The sequence below is a fragment of the Theobroma cacao genome, chromosome 9, assembly GCF_053813885.1.
Source record: "Theobroma cacao isolate CCN51 chromosome 9, ASM5381388v1, whole genome shotgun sequence".
Lineage (NCBI taxonomy): Eukaryota > Viridiplantae > Streptophyta > Magnoliopsida > Malvales > Malvaceae > Theobroma > Theobroma cacao.
Window position 1 is genome coordinate 48,312,014 of NC_142647.1, and position 20,230 is coordinate 48,332,243.

At 35.4% G+C, this 20,230-nt stretch overlaps 2 protein-coding genes across 4 annotated transcripts; one reads left to right on the top strand and one right to left on the bottom strand.

Annotated features, from left to right (window-relative positions):
* Positions 1 to 3,248: 3,248 nt before the first annotated feature.
* Positions 3,249 to 8,693, top strand: LOC18590709 (U-box domain-containing protein 13). 2 transcript variants are annotated; one of them, XM_018127951.2, is made up of 4 exons: positions 3,249 to 3,686; positions 5,773 to 5,889; positions 6,289 to 6,744; positions 7,157 to 8,693. In XM_018127951.2, the coding sequence occupies exons 1-4, from the start codon at positions 3,417 to 3,419 to the stop codon at positions 8,312 to 8,314; spliced, it is 2,001 nt and encodes a 666-aa protein (XP_017983440.2). In that variant the 5' UTR covers positions 3,249 to 3,416; the 3' UTR covers positions 8,315 to 8,693. The 2 variants fall into 2 exon arrangements, with proteins under 2 accessions (XP_017983440.2, XP_088666104.1); XM_088809978.1 differs by lacking the exon at positions 3,249 to 3,686 and adding an exon at positions 5,056 to 5,076.
* Positions 8,694 to 12,473: 3,780 nt separating this feature from the next.
* On the bottom strand, positions 12,474 to 14,441 carry LOC18590711 (dof zinc finger protein DOF2.2). Of its 2 annotated transcripts, none has more exons than XM_007016389.3 (2): positions 14,004 to 14,441; positions 12,474 to 13,809 (listed from the first exon to the last, which is right to left on the bottom strand). In XM_007016389.3, the coding sequence occupies exons 1-2, from the start codon at positions 14,052 to 14,054 to the stop codon at positions 12,901 to 12,903; spliced, it is 960 nt and encodes a 319-aa protein (XP_007016451.3). In that variant the 5' UTR covers positions 14,055 to 14,441; the 3' UTR covers positions 12,474 to 12,900. The 2 variants fall into 2 exon arrangements, with proteins under 2 accessions (XP_007016451.3, XP_007016450.3); XM_007016388.3 differs by having other exon boundaries at positions 12,474 to 13,812; positions 14,004 to 14,440.
* Positions 14,442 to 20,230: the final 5,789 nt, after the last annotated feature.

Below are 20,230 nucleotides of genomic sequence, written 5' to 3' on the forward strand. Positions count from 1 at the left end.
CATAGACCATGTGCCGTGGTTTTCGTTTCCCTGTTGGGACACACAAAATGAAGGACCCCACTAAAAGGGCCATGGACTTTTTTCTAAATTTTTATTGGCCAGTAAGCTGTAACTGGATAGAGCGGCTCGATTTTTAGAACCGGACTGAGCTGAGCCGAATGGATGTCCAGTAGAACGAAGACACGAATCGCTATCATGTAAGAACGAAGTGACGGTCTATCTTCCTAAAACCCACCACCACCCACCCGCCACAGGTGGGCCACGTGCATCCCTTATTCTGATAGGCCAGACTTGATACTTATCAACCGGCCAGGGGATCGCCACGTGTAAGGGCATGATCAGAGGGCATGACTGTGAAGAGAGTGCTAAAAGAGTTAAAAAATACTAGTTAACTATTTCAATAATTCGAACGTAATAATACTAGATTTTAATTTAATATTAATTAATATTTAACAAACTCCGACACGTCAGTGTAAAAAGCATTAAGTTGAAGCTTTAATTTTCAATTTTTCCACTTAAATCAACCTTTAAGTAGGTTCGTTAATCAAGGGACTCCGGTCCCACGTCAGGCCCTGTTACATGGCTGGTTTTGCTGGTTGCTTAGCTGTGATCGATTAGAACGGCACACGTGGAAGATTAGCATTGCTTAATGAAGAATATTGCTCCTTAATCATTCTTTTGTCAACCTGTTAAGATTTTGTGCCGAAAGATTTTCCCCACTTCCCGTTCCCATGCCAAGGTGAAGTACTTTGGACCTGCTTTAATTAATGAAAATCAATGACCGAAAAAATTAAATAAAGAAAGATTAATCTTTCACCGTGATTCAATGATTGATTATTGAGGAATTGTGCCACTAATGAGCCCTTTACGTTGTTGTACTGCTTCATGGCTGGATGTGTAAAAGCTCCAGTTGTTGAGCAGTCTATATAAACAGTAAAGAGATCATGTGCATTCAACGTCTGATTCCCAAATGATTTTGCTTCTTAATTAAATCAAATTTTGATTATTAAGTTTTAGTACAACCAAGAATAAAATGTTGAATTTATTATCTTTTAGAATTTGGATCTTTCAATTTGTTACATATTAAAATGTATTATGATAAAATGATCAACAAAATTAACATTTTGAATAAGTAAATATATGTATTTATAATTGAATCAAATATTTATATATTTTTTTATTATGAATTTCTGTATTGATCTACGATGACTTAAATAATGTATACATTATTCATAACAGCAACATTTACAAGCTTAATCAACAAATATATAGCCAATTAGCCATAGCAATCTCTTATACCTGTATACTCCAACAAAGCAATAATCCTTTTTGACAAATATATGGAAAGCCTCTAACTAAAATATCTAGCTAAGTTAAGCAACGTGTCAATCAAATTTGGTCTTGAATTTAAAAATTATATGAATTTATAGAAATTCACACATTCGGAAATGCATATCCTCTCATGAAATGTTGAAATAAAAATTAGCTTTGTTCTTATCCTAGTAGCCCATCCTTCGCATTAAAGTGTTCACAAAAACCATGATTAATGGGATATGAAAGGATAAAAGGCAACTTGACAAAATTGGTGAGCAAGCAACACGGACGTACATGCATCCATCCCGACCAAATTCCCATTTCCAGACAAAGCATAACTGTCGAATCCAGATAGTCTATTTCTACGCGTAATCGTCTGGCACTGTCCGAACCCCAGACAATGCCGTGATGTCCCCATTTTCCTCGATCCTTGAAACACCCCACTTTCCGCCATGATTGGATTTTTTTTATTGGCAGCTCTGCCTTACTGCAAGCTCATCATTAGCATTTTTTTTTTGCTTTTTTGATAATGGTTTCTTCATCTTTAGCTTTGACTGCCGCTATTATGTTGCATAATTGGTTCCTGCTTCCCAAAAGACGGAATTGTAATTAGTTGCCGGTCAGTTCCCCTCATTTTTTTCTTTTTTGGTTTTATTTGTCCAAAATTTCATTCTCTGCATTCCATCTATTGAAAAGAGCACAGAGATTAGAACATTTTGACATAAAATTTTAAAAAAAATTAAATTAGTTAATAAATTTTTTTAAAAAAATTTAATTAGATTCAATTAAATAATAATATTTTTTATCAAATAATTTTTTATAATTAATTAAAATATCCATTTGTTATTTTGTATTACATAATGTTGATATGACATGTTGAATGTTATAATAAATGATAACGTGATATATTAATGCGATATAGTTATATAGTATTTTCCTCACATAAGCATCATATAAATACGATTAATGATAATTAGTTAATAATTAATTATAAAAATTTATTTATTTTAAAATAAAAATATTAATTGAATGTAAAAATATTAAAAATTTATTTAAATTTTCTTAAATAATGTAATATCTTTTTAAAATTTTATATCAACATATTTCGAGTTGTCGTAATGAATTGTTTACATACTTTAAAAAATTGTTACATATTCTCACGAGCAAAAAAAAGCAAAAGCAAAAGTTAAAAAGAACGAACTTTTGAACATGTCCAAGTAGGATTACTTACATTAATTTAACTGTATCTCTTTTATTTCTTTATTGTAATTTTCTTGGTTTGAAAGTAAGTCAACTACCTTTTTTGTCCACTATCGCCCACAAAAGTTTGGACACGAGGAAACTTGGTACGGTCAATATAGTTACATTAATTTTTTTAAAATTACTAAATCTTAATGATTTAATTTATCTTAAAGAATTAACCCTATTTTAATTGAAGAATTTGGAAGATATGATGTAAAAAAAATTAATTAAATCGTTTTCGAAAATGACTTAGCACGTTACAGTACACAAGTACAATTTTGAACCGTTCAAATTAAAGAAGCGCATATTAGAGAACAATAACAGCATCCGATATGGGCCCGGCGGCCCAGCCTTAAATTTTAGTGCAAGTAAATTATAAAGGATTTCCGTAAATCGAATTTTATGCTCAAAGGTAGACATGGAAAAATTTCAAATTTATCTGAAAAAAACTGCATTTCACTGACTGCGAGACGAGGTTAGTTTAACTGAAAATCAACCAACCCAATTCCAACCCTAGCCGAGCCGAGCCGAGCCGAACTCGGGACGTAGAGAGATCCGTAGACGGTAGACCAGGGAGCAGACCTTCCGAGTCTATCTAATCTATCTCCAGTCTCCTCTTTTAACCCGGTCCGGTTCATCTAACTAAGCCGAGCCGGGGAAGAAAAAGGCCTAAGCAGCCTGTTAATAAACTTTTCCCCCTCGCTCATTAACTTTCTCAGTCTCTTGCTCTGTGTCAAAGTCTTCTCTCTAATGGAGACGAGTTTTTCCTCCTAGCTTTCAAAAACTTTAGCTCAATCTCCGTCCCAATCAAAATCTTCAAGTTTGAAAAAACTCCGCGTTTAACGAGATCTGGATTCAGAATGGAAGAAGAGAAAGGAGCGCTGGTGCAGAGCTTGATTGATGCGGTGAACCAAATAGCTTCGATCGGCGATTACAGATGCCCTGTGAAGAAGCAGTATTGCAATCTCGCTAGGAGATTGAAGCTGTTGACGCCAATGTTCGAGGAGATTAGAGAAAGCAAAGAGCAAATCCCTGACGAAACTGTTAAAGCTTTGGTCTCGTTGAAAGAAGCTTTGGTTTCGGCTAAGGAGTTGCTCAGATTTGGCAGTGAAGGCAGTAAGATTTACCTGGTGTGTGTGTAATGTAATTTGAAATTTTTTTCCTTTTCTTTCTTGGATCTGTTTGGCTGCTGAGAAAGTGGAGAAAAATTAGCGTGTGAAGTGCATGGACATAGTCAGATTATTGCTTGCAATAACATTATCTAAAATCAATTGGTAAATATTACGCTAAAATTTAGCTTAGTCTAAGAATGGAATATAAAATTCTGATGTGAATATTTACTGCTGCATTTTCTTAAAAATTTTAAATTAAAATTGATATGGTTCTTTCTTTTTCCTTTTAATTATTACTAAGAAAAAAAAACCACACCACACCTAATAAGTAGATATATTTGCCACAATTCATCCTACTTTCTTGTTCTTTTTAAAATTCTTTTGTTTCGTCTAATAATTATTACGAGAAACTCTTGTCAGATTTTCAAGTGTCGTAGTCATCGATATATGCAAGGCTGAAGTAGAATCTCTACTCCTGGGATAGATTTTTTCCCCTCAAAAATTTATATAACGTTGTTAATTGAATTTACGATTGTCCCTTTATGTGTGGATTGTTGTGAAATCTGAATCATTCATTTAATATAACCTTCTCTATCCCCTCTTGATACCATGATATCAAACTAGGGATTACCTTGTCTCTTGTTATATTTTATATGCTTTACTCTGCCCCTATTCTTGTAGTTTGCGCTTGTAATATACGGTTTAGAATCTAACCTGTGTCATCATAGTAATTCTAATTTGCGGCTAGCTGTTGTCAACTTGGTATATTTGAAAGCCTGTGACAACTAAGGAGAATGTGTCACCACTGGACGAAGTTTACTCTTCCATTCTGATTATGTATGGTTCTGGTTGGTCTGTTTCTGGTCTTTGATTCAGGAGGTTCTTTGAGGTTTAATGGTTTTGGGGAAGAAACTGAAAAATGAGAGGGAGGGATGGAGGACTAGTAAGAGGAAGGAGAGAGATGGTAAGGGGGAGAAGAGGTGGTACTTATCCCCAATATATGGCTCCTAAATCTTAAGTTTCTGGCCTTGATGCTATTTTTCTGAGCGTTTCTGCAACAGCAGCTATACTCAATTGGGTTGTAACATTCTTTGGTTTTGCTGTGGTTTTTCTTGGAATTATCAATCTATGGCTCAGTTATCCATTCTTACAACTGGAGGGAGAGAGAGATCTGTTTTGCTTGGAATCCCCAATGTATGGCCTTTTATATTTGGGGTTGGTTTTGCTTCCTGTGCATTTCTGTGTCAACCTTCGTGTTGGTTTGTCATAGACATAGATTTTGGTGTTTTACTGTTGAGGTTGACAAACAAGTTCACCATAACATTTCTTCTCAGCGCCACTACTTTGAGATGGGCAGTAAAGAGGGGAATTGGCAGTGGCTGCAAGCCATGAATGTGCTTGATTTATGGTATAAATACTTTACTGAGGCAGGGAGTGGGTATGTTTTTTTTATTGGTTGTGAAGCCAAAGTTTCATGCTCTTTGTTATGCCAGACTCTGAAAGTGATCTATGTGCACCCATTTTCTGTTGAAAAGGACTGGCATCACTAGATATAAAGTTCTGAGGATGAAATTTCACTCATATTATTTTGCTCATGTCCCATGCCACTATACTAGAGCAATTCAATTTATGTCAAACTACTGCTTTCGTCTTCCTTTCAATCTTTATTTAAGCATACTGAATGCAATAGTTTCTCTTTGCTCATCCAATCTGGAGTGCTATTACCCTATATGTACTTTCAGTTGTGGCTAAGATTGACGCTCATGTCTAGCAAGAAAATTATGATCTCAGAATTTCAATCTTTTAAAATGGCCAGTTATATGTGTATGTTTTTCTTATATATATTCTAATATTTGGTTACTCTATAACTAGGGAGAGAAGTCACGAGTTTATAGCCACCAGAGAATGTGTTTCTGTGATCTATTTTTTAATCAATTATATGGTATATTATTAATTTTTGCAAGATTTATTTATTGCTAAAAGAATGTTTTAAAAACAAGTTATGCCTAAAGTGACAAAATTTAGCCCAAACCACTAATATATTGATGAACTGGTTTGTGGCATTTGACCATTGACTTATAAACTATTTTTGTTCTGGTTACAGGTTCTCCAGAGGGAGAAGATTATGCATAAATTTCATGAATTGACAGCTCAACTGGAGCAAGCTTTGAGTGCAATCCCCTATGAGAATCTTGACATATCAGATGAAGTTAAGGAACAGGTATAGATCTATCACCAGATGTGTTTGGAAGAAGTACGCAGTTCACATTTCTTTCTCATCTTGCTGTGTCATATTAGGTCTTTTGCTGTGTAGACCTCAAGATGATTACTTGAATCACAGTCATCTTAGACATGGAAACAAAATGCCCTCAAGCAATCACAGTAATTGTGATTAATTGAGTTCTTCTGGAGTTGCATATGATTTGAGAAATTAAAGATTTTGTGGATATAAATAAGCACAGTAAGACTCAAAGAGCGCAACCAAAACTACGTCTATTCCTCTCTTAACACAATTAAACTAGAGTTTGAGAGTCCCAAAGCAACCTTAGGCTAATTCATTATCTCATTTTTTTTTTTTTTTGAGAAAAAAAGGCTTACATGTATAATATTTCTATGTCAGGTTGAGCTTGTTCTAGCTCAGTTCAGGAGAGCTAAAGGAAGGGTTGATGCACCTGATGTTGAGCTGTATGAGGATCTATTATCACTCTACAACAAGACCAATGATGCAGCAGTAGATCCAGATGTACTAAGGAGATTGACTGAGAAGTTACAATTGGTGGGAATAACTGAACTTACACAAGAATCACTAGCTCTACATGAGATGGTTTCTGCCAGTGGTGGAGATCCTGGGGAAACATTTGAGAAGATGTCAAACTTATTAAAGAAAATCAAGGATTTTGTACAGACAGAAAATCCTAACTTGGATGCTCCCGCAAGAGAAAAGAATCTTCCTCCTAGTAGCTGTGGACAAACAACCAGTGATGGAAATCACAAGACTCCAGTTATACCAGATGATTTCCGCTGTCCAATTTCCCTGGAGTTGATGAAGGATCCTGTCATTGTTTCAACAGGGCAGGTATATTTCTTGTGTATTTTCTGCTCATTATAAACCCAGTTTTTCTTTTCTTTTAATTCTTTTAAATCATTTTCAGTCTTGAAAACAACCTCCTGCCTCCTTTAGTTACTTAAATGTAAGTAAGTGCTCAATTGTGCTTGGTAAATTTGTTTTATTATTGACTTAGCCTGTTGCATCACAATGCATTGTCATTGGCTGCGATTAGTTTATCTGGCCAAAAGTTAGTTCTCAAAATGGGCCTAGTCATATAATGATTCTAATTAAACTTGGGGTGGCTGTAGAAATTGGATGCCAACTAAATGAAGTTTTGTAATACTCATTTTGGACTGCACATTTTTGTAGAGGCTGAAGACTTTTTTACAATTACCTTGATGCTATATTTTTAACAGGTTTTATTATTCTCTTCTGTTAGACATATGAACGATCTTGCATTGAGAAATGGTTGCAGCAAGGGCAGGGAACATGTCCGAAGACACAACAGACACTCAGTAGCCCTGCCCTTACTCCCAATTATGTATTACGTAGTCTAATAGCTCAATGGTGTGAGGCAAATGGCATTGAACCACCCAAAAGACCCAGTAGTTCTCGACCCAGTAAAACGACGTCCACCTGCTCACCTGCTGAACGTACCAAGATTGATATTCTCCTCCGTAAGCTCACATCCAGCAATCCTGAAGACCAAAGAATGGCTGCAGGTGAAATCCGTCTTCTTGCCAAACGCAATGCAGATAATCGTGTGGCCATTGCTGAAGCTGGGGCCATACCTTTCCTTGTGAGCCTCCTTTCGACACCTGACTCACGCACCCAAGAACATGCTGTAACAGCACTTCTTAACCTTTCCATTTGTGAGGAAAACAAAGGCAGTATCATATCCTCTGGAGCTGTTCCTGGTATTGTCCAGGTGCTTAAGAAGGGGAGCATGGAAGCTAGAGAGAATGCAGCAGCCACCCTATTTAGCCTTTCAGTAGTGGATGAAAATAAGGTGACAATTGGTGCCTCTGGAGCAATCCCTCCACTAGTGACACTGCTAAGTGAAGGTACACAAAGGGGTAAAAAGGATGCAGCGACAGCACTCTTTAACTTGTGCATTTACCAAGGGAACAAAGGAAAAGCAGTGAGAGCTGGAGTTGTGCCCACGCTAATGCGTTTGTTGACAGAACCTGGAGGTGGAATGGTCGATGAGGCTCTGGCCATACTAGCAATACTTGCTAGCCATCCTGAAGGGAAGGCAGCCATTGGAGCAGCAGAGGCAGTGCCAGTTTTGGTAGATGTTATTGGAAATGGATCCCCAAGAAACAGAGAGAATGCAGCTGCAGTTTTGGTGCACCTTTGTGCGGGAGACCAACAACATTTAGCAGAGGCCCAGGAACTAGGCGTGATGGGTCCTTTGGTTGACTTGGCACAAAACGGTACAGATAGGGGCAAGCGGAAGGCTGCTCAATTGCTTGAGCGGATGAGCAGGTTTCTTGAGCAGCAAAAGCTGGCACAGGCGCAAGCTGAGGCCCAAGCACCGCAGTCTCAGGCTCAGCAGCCACAGCCACCCTCTGTGGCAAACGCTGTTGATATCTGAGGTTCATTTTCCCCTAAATTTTTGTTCTTTTGGTCACCTTGTTTCTCTTTTCGCGTATTGAAGGAGGCAGCTTTGCTTCGAAAGAGGAGGTGGAAGATCACCTGTCCAACCTGTAAGTTATTCATTTGTTTGTGTGGGAGAAATATATTATTCACAGATCCATCAAAGTGCCGGAAACACACCAAAAAAAAAAAAAGAAAAAGGAAAGAAAGGGGCTGAGTTGTACTCGACATGTATGTGAATTGTACCATTATAACATATGTCCGACTGTAATCATCCTCAGTTTTTTATTGGAGAGATGTTTCTTGTATTCAACTCGAACTTTGTTTCCAAAGTCACCAGTCATATGTAACCAAAAAAGATTCATCTGCTTGCTCAAGTACAGCCGTTGTCCACCTCGAACTTCATTCTGCATTCTCTGTTTTCTACAATGCTAACTCGCTTTGCTCCAAGCCGCTATTTTCTCAGCACCTTGTTAGATTAAAACTCATTTATAACATTCATTAAGTTAAATCGAAAACAAGGAAAGTCGATTATAATTTATATTACTTGATCCGATTAAACAGGATTAGCATATCTTTTAATCAGATTCGGGATAGTGTTGGATTAGTGATTTTAAGATACTCTTTATTCAAACTTAATTATAAATAATTATTTTTATATTAAGTTTTAATTTTATATTTTTTAGTATTTATGAATTAGTTATAATTAATATAATATTTATTAAGATTCATTATTATTCTAAATAAAATTTTAAACTTAATTTAATTTTTATGAAATAACCTTAATTTATTAACTTAATTTTGATCAATAATATAAATAAAAATTGATTTTAAATTTATTTTAATCAAATTCGGATTCAAATATTAAGTGTTAATTTTTTATTGAAACACTTCAACTGACCATTCTTCTACGTATATATATCAACATGATTAATCTCACTTCTTAAGCTTTCAAATTGCTTAATTAAACTGATTAGTGATCGGTACAGCTGGGGAACTCAATTCGTGATGTGGCAAACATGGTCAGAGTCGGACTAAAATCTTAAGATTTTGGGCGGTTCTGGCGGGTCTGGGGAAAAGATCAGAGCCAGCTCATTTTGGGGTGGACGACGCTCCTGCAGCTGCTGGTTCCTGCGTTGAAAACAACTTTTGCCTCGCTCTTCGAGAGAGGGCCTCGCCTTTTACACATGGGCCGGGGGAGATAGCCTTTTGCCAAGATGAGTGGACCACCCTATCGAAGTATTCAAACAGAAGAAAGAGAAAAAAAAAAAAAGGGGATGGACCACCCAGATTCGGCTGTTTCATGACTGATAATTAGCCCGGTTTCGTAGGTTTTCTAATCAAGAAATTCTTTTAATTATCTAACATGACATCTAATTAACAAATGCATATTTGATACAGTGGCTGTAATCATTTTTCTAAAAAAAGATTAAATTAAATTATTTTTACCGATTTGATTTAAGATCAAACAAACAAACTAATCATGAATAAAAAAAGAACAAATTTCAATGTTAATGACGGAGTCGAGACCATTTGTTTGTCGGGAATGTTAGGAAGGTTGTCAATTTGATTTTTGAAAATTTTTAATATTTATAAATATTGAATTTTAATTATATTATTGTAAAAAAATTATAATCGATTCTCATATCGAAAATCTCATTTCACTCTTATAGTTAGAAGTTTGAATAATCTTTTTTTTAAAAAAAAAATTACTTTGAATACAATTTATTTTTGTTATTCTTTGTGAGTTTTTTATTTAATTATTCATTAAATTTATCAAAAAATTACCCTACATGCTATAACTAATATCAGGAGAATCGATAATATATAATTATTCTGACTTTTCTTAAATAGCTATTTCATTAACTAAATAATGCAATAGAAGAAAATGAAATAACCGTTCCTACAAACTCAACAGGTTGAATAACTTGTGGCAGTAGGCAAGAGTTCATAAAAATCAATTCACACTGCCTTAAACCCTAATAACATTCTACCCTGAACCTAATGTGAAAGTGGGTTGATGTTCTTTCTGTCATTCCTCAGCCTAATTAAACATGTTCTGTACTTTGTAATTCTGCATTTGACATTTTTATTTCAATTTTTCATTGAAAAAAATTTCACTTTCTTTTTCTGTTTTTTGTTCTACTAATTCATTCCTTCCTCTCTCCCCCCCTGCTCTCATTATCAAACCCCGTTTCTCTTCCTGGCTGCTGTGGTTGAATGTGGAAGGGCACCACAGCCAACCCAGCAGACACACCCAAGAAGTAAAACTTGAAATGCAAAGCCAGGTTAAGGTTTAAGTCACCATCAAATACGAAAGCTTGGGCCTTGCTTCCACTTTTAGATGCCAAATTTGAATAGGCCAAACACATGCTTCCATTCCTATATGCTATAGATGTTGAGGATTCCACAGAGATAGAGAGTTCAGGATAGCAACAGAGAGTCTAAAAAAGCTAAAGCTTGGTAATATAGATGGATATAGAGAAGACTGTGGAGAACATTTTCACGCCTATCCAAGTTGGTCATCAAAAAACATAAACTGATACTCCAACAGTACGTTTAACCTTGGAATTCTGCGCCCCTCTCCTTTCCTTTTCGTTGCTATTCTTCGTACCACAAATCCCCACCAAACCCTCTCTCCCTCTCTCTCTCTCTCTCTCTCTCTCTCTCTCTCTCCCTTCCCTTTTCTCTCAGTTTCTCACTCTCTTCCCTTTCCAATTCCCCACCCAAATGGTTCCACATTTTCGTCATCACCCCAAATTTTACTAACTGTTTTTTCACTTTCTAGGTTCTGTGCCCAACTGACTATCATCAAGAGAGGATTTTGCTTTATTCGTTGTTGCAAGGCAGTAGGCTTGGTCCTTGCAAAAAAGCAAATACCACCCCCATCTTGATTCCTTCTTCTTTTCTTTTTGTTAAGACAAAACCAACCCCAGTTGGGTTTTTAATATTATTTTATCTTCTACTGTGTGGTTTTTAGTTGGAAGATTTTGCACCTTTAATTCCTTTTATTAAATCTGATCTTTCGTTTTCTGGGATCACATTTGAAGGTCACCACACCGATAAGAAAATGGAGAGAAAGAGAAAACAGATGTATGTTTGAAAAGGTTTTCACCTTCTTTTGACCACCTTAGTTTAAAAGAACTTAAAAACGTTATTCTTTCTATAAAAATTCTAGAATACTTCACACACTTTGGTTGGTACTTTGGTTGAAAATGGAATTGCATGGTTTTGAGTGGAATCTTTGGCGTTTTCTTTGGATTCTCTTTGTCTTTAACTTGAAACTCTAACTTCCACAGGCCAACGAAATTAAGCCATGGCCATATGTATATCCCACATGATTCTTATAATTACAAACTCATTAAATCTGTTATATACAAAAAGATAAGGAAATTCTCTTCCTGCTCCGTCGTGCACAAACTTAGATGCATGGCTTGGTGAACGGATTTCTTAATTTGAGGAGGATAAAAACTGACAAGAACTAACCTTTGATAAAAACTCACCTAATAGGAGCTTTATTTCAAGCTTTCCGACGTACAGGAATTTGAAAAGCATGGGCAATGGAATCAATATCCAACAAACAACAAGTGCCAGATGCAGCATGAGGCATCGATTTTAAGTTTATAAACATGCTCGAGGCAGCATGGAAGGAAATTATCGTCGACTGGTGCATAGTGAAATAAGCTTCTCAACTTCAAAATCATGGTGGATATAAATTTCATGACTGGGAGAGAAAGAGATATATTGGGATTTACTGGTGCATGTTATAATATATATTGTGTCAAGTGAGATCTCACTTGGGGTTTTTCTTTGGCTGCGAAGCCAAGATCGCAGATGACTTCACCAACTTTTTGTTCAGCTAGAATTCCAAGAAGATTCCTTAAAAAAAACCAGGAAAAATACATATGCACCAAAATTTAACATGATTATTTTATGCAACTTACACAACAGTGTGAATCTCAACCTTTTTTCGCACAAGACATGGATGGCAGTCCTAAGTGCTCTCTGGAAGAATATTTTCTTGCTTATTCTTCGAATGGACATTTTGTCGAAATGTGGGTGATTTGATGATTTGCAGAAAGGACTCTATGTTTCTTCTTAGTGATGCAACGTTGTAATAACAGTAATGCAAAGAAGAAACCGACATGAGAAAGAAGTTACCATAAAGGATAATTTCACAGAGAAATTAGTTTATAATGTCAGATAACAGATCCCATAACTTCACACACAAACATAGACAAATCTGTAAACAAGCCCATGCAAACAAAAACCAAAGACATAGCTTAAGATCAAAAACCCAAAATATATATGAAACAACATAAATTCTACCAATCTTTTTTTCTTCCATAGATGATGACGATGATGATGATGATGAGACAAGTTCCTCACTGAACCTTGGAATTTCACCATCAATTATTTAGTTTCTGATGTTGGAGCTTTTGTGAGCGAGTCAAGGTGATCAAAGGAACATGCGACTTTATGTCAACTATCTCTCATTAACGCTGTTGTGATAAGTACTGGAAGAAGCTGAAGCTTCAAGATCAGCTTTAAGCTGCTGTCTATCAAGAACGATTTGAAACTTAGCTATAAGAGGTGATTAGTATTAGAAGAGTTGAGACCTGATAAATTATCTGTCCAATTATTTCCTCCCCAGTACTGATTATTCTCCGAAACACCCAACAGTTGTCTTGATAGATTTAGCCCTTGGTTATTTTCCATTTTCACTGGAGCTGTCTGAGAAGCCCTAGAGCTCGAACTCATGGAACGAAGAAGCTGGCTTTCTCCGACCATGGAAGATGATGCTTCCATACCCTCACTTTGAAATTGATATAAACCATTAGCTGGCTCAAAGAAAGGAAACTGCTGATGATGAGTTCCTTCTGCTGAAAAAATAGCACTGCTCATGCCTGAGTTAGTTCCTATCTGAAACCCCATATCAGCTTGCCCACTAGCACCAGTACTTGTTGCCCCTATCTGCCCTTGAATTCCAGCAAAGTTTAAGCCAATATTTCCCAAACCATACTGAGAAAAATTTTGTAAAGAAGCCATGAAGGGTAAATGAGGTGTCTGCCGTGGCAAATGGCCAGTAATTTCAGAAGGAATATTACCAGCACTTGTTGAATTTGAATTACCAACTTGCTTCTCTGCAGAAGCGGAGGATTTGGAGCTACTGCTTTTGTTTTTCTTGTTTCTTCTGCATCCTCCGCCTACTGGAACACTCCTAAGGGCACCCCCTCTAGTCCAATACCGCCGACATGTCTTGCAAAAGTGGCGCGGCTGTGAGAGGCTATAGTTATTGAAATAGCAAAACTTGGTGTTGGTGGACTGACATCTTGGACACTTCAAGGCAACTTCCGGCTGTGGAATCTTGGCTAGCCTGGCTCGATCAGCCATGGAACCAGGCCTAATGGAGCCAGCACCAGCTCCAACATGATGAGGAGGTGGAGGAAGCTGAGGATTTTCACTCCCAGTCCCTTGTTGAATATGATTAGTCTGCTGCAAAAATATAGATAATCCAAAGTAAATTGTTTATAACTGTAAAGAAGAAAATATTTGGTATATTCAGGAAAAGATCACAAAGGAATAGGAATATCTATCTTTTTAATCTGCTTTATTTTGGGTGCAGAAGCTGTGGATAGAAATTGATGATGAAGAGGAAAAAAAAGAAAAAAAAAAAAAACCCTTACCTGCTGCCAGTTGGGAGGATCTAAATAGACTGGAACAGATGAGAAAACCATGGTTAATTTTTTTGCTCTCTTTTTTCTTTTATAAAGGTTGATGGGTTCTTTAGGAAAATTAAGGTGGAGAATCACACTAAGGGAATACCGGAGGCCAAGAAAGCAAAGAGAAAAGAGAATTAAAGAGAGGAGGGAGAAGGAAAGATAGAGAGGGGGGAGGAGGTGGTGGGAGAGGGCTTTTGTTTATTTTGCTCTTATTCTTTCATTCTCTCATCTCTCCTTTTTGTTTTTATTATATTTTTAGGGTTTTGAGTGGGCGAAGTTTTTCTTCGCCCATAAGCTTTCTTTCTTTGATGCCGAGGACTGTTCTCAGTCTTAATGCTCCAAAGAAGAGTTCATGCATGGGAGACAGAGAAGAGAGAGTGTGTGACCATAAAACACCATAGCAAGAATTTATCACCCTTTTGCCATTATGGTGGGATTAATCAAAAGTAGCCTTTAGCCACCCATTTCCCCATATGACGTTAACACACACTCTCTCTCACTCTCACTCTCTCTAAATATATATATATATATATATATATATATATATATATATATATATATATATATATATATATATACCATGAGTTTTATGTTGTATTTTTATTTAGAGAAGAGAGATTCGATACTTAATTCTTTAAGCAGGAAATATATATCCCCGTAAAAGCTTTTTAGGGCTATAATTTTACTTTTCTTAAACTATAGATATTGCAAAATGTCCTACTCTTCGGTTACAGTTTGTATATTCTCGAGCTCCCCATGAACTTCCCCTTTTCCTTGAATACATGATCATCTTTTCAATTGAAAGCCTTAATTATGTATTGGTGTTTTCCTTTTGGCCAGCGCTTATATATTATTAAATTTGAGATAACATAATCACTCATAAGTACCAAACCAAAGCCATTTCCTCAGCCCTCTTTAAGCTGTAGGTGGGCTAGCTAGGAGCTACTCCTGATGGGTTGAATCTTTTCCTCGAGGCCTACCATCTTCGAACTTCATTAGACATAAAACATCTCTTATGAATATTTTCAAAAAAAGAATTGCCTGAGAATAAGCTTTGCATCTTTTTTTATGAACCAGGAATTTGCATGGTTGCGTTTGGTTCCATTGTCATCCATTAATCCTGTCTTTTGTTTTTAAGAGCAAATAGAGAATTTCATTAATAGATTGAAAGGGGTGGAGGATCCATCCGTAAAAGATTAAGAATTCAGAAAAGTCACATGAACAGTTAAGAGACAAGAATGCATAGAGATCTTTTGGGTGAAATATCTCCATTTTTATTATAATCTGTCAATCATTGAGTTTGATTTTTTTTTTAAAAATGTGTAAAATGAATATCCTAATTTCTACACTTGTAAATTTAATTTCAATTAGATTGTATATGAATTTCATTCTCAAAGGAACACAATGTTTATTGGTACTTATTGAATACCACTTTTAGAATCTCTCATAATAATTGATGAGCAGGAATTTATCTCAGTCTTCGTTAATATGCATGCATTGTATAAAGTATATATACAAAAGCTTAGATACCCTATTTGTAGTTTTTCATGAATTAAGAACAGTTATTATAGTTGGTTAACCTTGCTAGTGGACAAGTTACTTTTTAATTCCTTTTCAGCTCTCTTGACTTTGTTTTTGGGGTTAGCTTGCCTTCAATTAACCTGTTCATTGCATCATTTTCTCAATTACATAGTGGTATAAGATCTTTTCAAGTCAATTAAGCACATCTATGCATGCCTTAACAAATTCACAATAAAGCTATCACTTTCAATTAAAAAAGAAAAGAAAAGAAAAATGGAAGACGATGGGTTCATCCAATCGTCATCAACTGTTGTTTATGCTTCATTAAAAATCTTTGTCTTTAAACTTTAATGCTTAGACCATGCATGCTTTTTCTTAAAAATTTGAGGAACACCAATTTGCAATTTGTCTTTCTCCTCCTTTCCCTTCTTATTCCTATATCCTTTTCCCTGTTGAGTCCCCCTTTTTTTGGATTGAGACAGCATATAGAATACGTGGAGAGAAATTATGGAAATTACTTTGGTTGGATAGAGGGCAGGACAAAGATATGGAAGGAGAAACATGAAGCCATTAGCCATGCATATCTTCTTCGATAAGGAATCTGGCTTCTGTACACAAAAAGAAAACATTACCTGTTCTAGATTCAATGAACTGTGATTTATTTTCTAGATCAATCGAAATTTAAGATTCAAAATTTTTTGTTTTCTTTCTATCTCTCTGTATATATAAATCGATCAAGGTATGTCACTATTAAATTCAAGTTTGGATAAAAAATTTAATTATTTTTGTAAATATTAGTAAAATCTAATTGAGGATACATGTCTATTCAAAATTTTCTTAATATATAGTTTTTTTTTTTAACTTGGAGGAAGAGGGATTTGAATCTTATTCTTTTAAACAGTGAGATCATGCATCAATTAGTAAGTCAAATATTTGAGTACTTCTAAATATATAGTTTAATTGGCAAGAAAGACTCAAAATAATGAGTTCTCTTTTTTGGGAAGAAAGACAATCATGCAAGATATGATTGTCAGTTGGATTATGTTTTAATACAAGTTAATACCTTAAACATTAGAACACTTTTTATGAACATTCCTTCAAAGTGATATTTTATAGTAAATACAAATAGAAATGATTAATAAATAATTGAGAATGTGCAAATCAATCCTTACTAAAGTATATCATATAACTTTAATAGTAGTGTTTTGGATGCTTGATTTAGTTAACTAATGATAAGGCAGTGTTTTTTCCCTCAGCCAATCAAATATTTGCACTAAATTATTGAAAACGGTACAATATAACGTGATTCACTCAATAACGATGCTCTCAGTGCTTACGTACCAAAATTAGTTACACAATATAAGATTGTCCTACTCGCATGCATATGCACCCAAAAACAAAGTTAATCAAAACAAAGATTGAAATAATTAAGACTCCAAAGTAGGGCATAATTATATATAATGCACATGATGTGTTAGCATAATTTAATTTAGCTAAAGGTTAATAACTCTATATATGCTCTAACAATACTATATTTTTTTTTGTAATGTCACATCGAATCTACAGCTAGATTATCAGTAATCAATGGAAGTATACTTTATGTTTTTTAAAAAAGTATTTTTCTCTAAGAAAAAGATTGGAAACTTGAATTTAAGTTTTAATTAATATGATATATACCAATGTTGGAAAGTTGGGTAAAGCATCTGACATCATTTCATGAGAAAAGTGGTTAGGTAAAAAAAATTCTTTAATTAGGTTTAAGCCTTACTATTGGAAAAGGAAAGATACAGCAAAGAAAACTCTTCCTTAGGGAGGAGGGGACTGAGAAAGACAGAAATAGTCTCAGTATAGTACGTAACTCTATTTTCCAACACCAAGAAAGGAGAACCATTATAGCCATGATCCATCATTATTTGCGTTAGCTTTCTTCTATTTCCCCCAAAATTCTGATACGGCAAGCCATGACCCCACTCCCTCCTTAACGGAGAGAAATCAACTCTTATCATTTTTTTTCCCCTTTATTGATTATCTATTCCTTTTTTTTTCCTTTTCAATTATTTTTTTGAAGGCTAAATCATTCTTGAACAATGTACATTCCAAGTGAAAGGAAAATGGGCGGCAAGCCTATGGCTTAGAAGCTCTCTTATTATTATTATTATTATTTTATCATGTGGCGACAAAGGGGAAAATCAACATCAATCTTTTGTCTTCTTTTTCTCTCGTGAGATGCTAATGGTCGGGATTCCATAGCCACGTCGGCTGAGCGTAGGTCCCATTGCGTAATACACTTTTTCATAACCAAAATCTACGGAATATATACGTTTGATCTGGACGGTGCCGAAAAGCATAATACCAACAACACCGCCACCATCTCTCCCTTAATCAATGCTCCTTCTAGATCTATTAACCCGACACGTGTCTCGCTTAGTGTTCTTTTTGTAATTTTGTATCACGTTTTATCGTTAAGATTTATAGTACATGAGAAGAAATTAAAAAAAAAAAACTTCTTTTCCAGCCTTTCCTATTTTCAGTAAAATTAATGAGAGACTAAAATGGGTATATATATATTCAACTTTTAGTATATTAATAAACGAATGTTGCACTACCTCTCTATCTATTTTCTGATAAAATATATTTATTATCGTACAATTAAAATTGTATAAAGATAGATAAATTATATTCTTTTTTTTCAATTAAATATCAATTTTATTAAATTGATACATAAACAAATCTATAACTGAATCAGTCAAATTGAAAAAGTAAAACTGAATCAGGGAATACTCAAAGAAATTTATTTGGTAATGATAATTAATTTGTTTTAATATGACTCCTCACATGTTCATTCTTACAAAGTTTAGTTTACTTTTTCTTAAATAATTATCACATTATATCAAGATTTAAGAGTAAATTAAAAAATTTGTGATATGAAAGGGAACAAAAGAATAAACTGAATTCTAAAGTGCATGGTCTAATTAATTAATCAAAGCTTCAAAAGTGCAACAACTATAAACTAAAGAATAGATTAGTATTTACTCAAATATATATATATAAAGGGTAGTGATGAGGCAAACATCTCATATTCTGATTGCTCTACTTCTTGAGTGGGGTTTGTGGTTTATATAAGATACATATATCTCCCACGTGCAAGTAGTTTGAAACTTATTTTTTGTTGGCATTATTCAATCTCTTTAAGATCTTTTGCTTTGCATGCATAGCAGGCAGATTTTTATCTCAAAAACGTGGATGAGTTTTCACTTATTTTAACATTAAAAGGTTCATGAGAATGCGAGTTGGTGGCTCTGGAATCTAATTCCCTATCAATTTTTGGACAGAGTACGGCCTTTCGCTCATTTTCATGCCCAAAAGCTACCCCTCCTGTCTCGAGATTTTTAGTTGGAAAGGAAGCAAATTTGCAGCCTTAACACATTCGACTGTCCCCTCCCTCCCCTAATTGCACAACATCTGCCTAAAGAAAAAGTGCAATTCCGCGTATACACATGTAAAGTTTAAATATATATATATATATATATATACACACATTTATTATCTTGTTATAAGTAGATGGCTTTATATGATAGATTAATCAAACCCGTCGGGAATTTGAACCTTACGTATGCTTTTACAGTTGAACCAAATGTTTATGGATGTCACCTGCAGACTAACTATGGTTTTGCAGAGAGGAGAAGAGTATAGTTTAACGGGGCCAAGGGTTGGTTTATATGTCCCCAGGTGATGCAAGAAAGGATCCCAGGCTAATTTGTATTGTATGGATCTTTCATTTGATGGAAAATGGTACAACACGAGGAGGTCAACCAGATGAGCAGACATGTGGTTTCCCACTCTGGGAAGACGACAGAGTACCTTGTCTGCTGTCAAAGACTGAATTACATGTGGCTGCGCGTTACATTTTGGATATCGGCCCCTAACAGAAACAGCTCCCGTAACCAAAACTTTACCTCATAATTGCACATGCAATCCTGACACCAATAAGATGCTACACTATCACTTTTACATTGCTTCCCAGACAAGAGATCAGCGTTCAGCTTAACCAAGGGCAAGACATTGCCTTATAGCTAGCAGAAATTTTAGAGGACCAAAACGAAAACCACCGGAAGAGAAGCTAAGCTACATCTCCCATGATCTGTCTGAATCTGTCAATCTGATATCAGCATTCATAAACATCCTTGAAAGAGAGTTCAAGGCGGTTAGATTCTGTTCTTTCAGGGGTTTTGGACATATTATCATAGGTAAAGCCTGGTCAAAAGAAAAGAATCGGTAATATTGACCAGCTTTAGATCCTTTGTTTTCTTTCGTTCCCTGTTATAAAGGTGAGGCTTCTGCCCAGTGTTGGCATCATCTGGTTGAAGTTCAAGCCTGTTAGGCAATAATAATTGTCCGTGGAGTAAGGCCCCCAAGCTTTAATACAGCTGGTGCCTGGTGATACTTGCAGAAAAGACGTTTCCAACTCCAGTTATACTAGTATAAGTTTATTCCAGGAGAATTCACGGCTAACTTAAGCCAAAAACGTGCTCATTCGTTCAATTCATTCATTGGATTACATAACAAAAAGTTATTCCATCATTCCTTGCCACGTCCTCCAGTCTGAATTCGAGTCCAAAATCTTAATGATCTCCCTCATTGAGCTTCTAGTGCCCTGTCCTTTCAAGCTA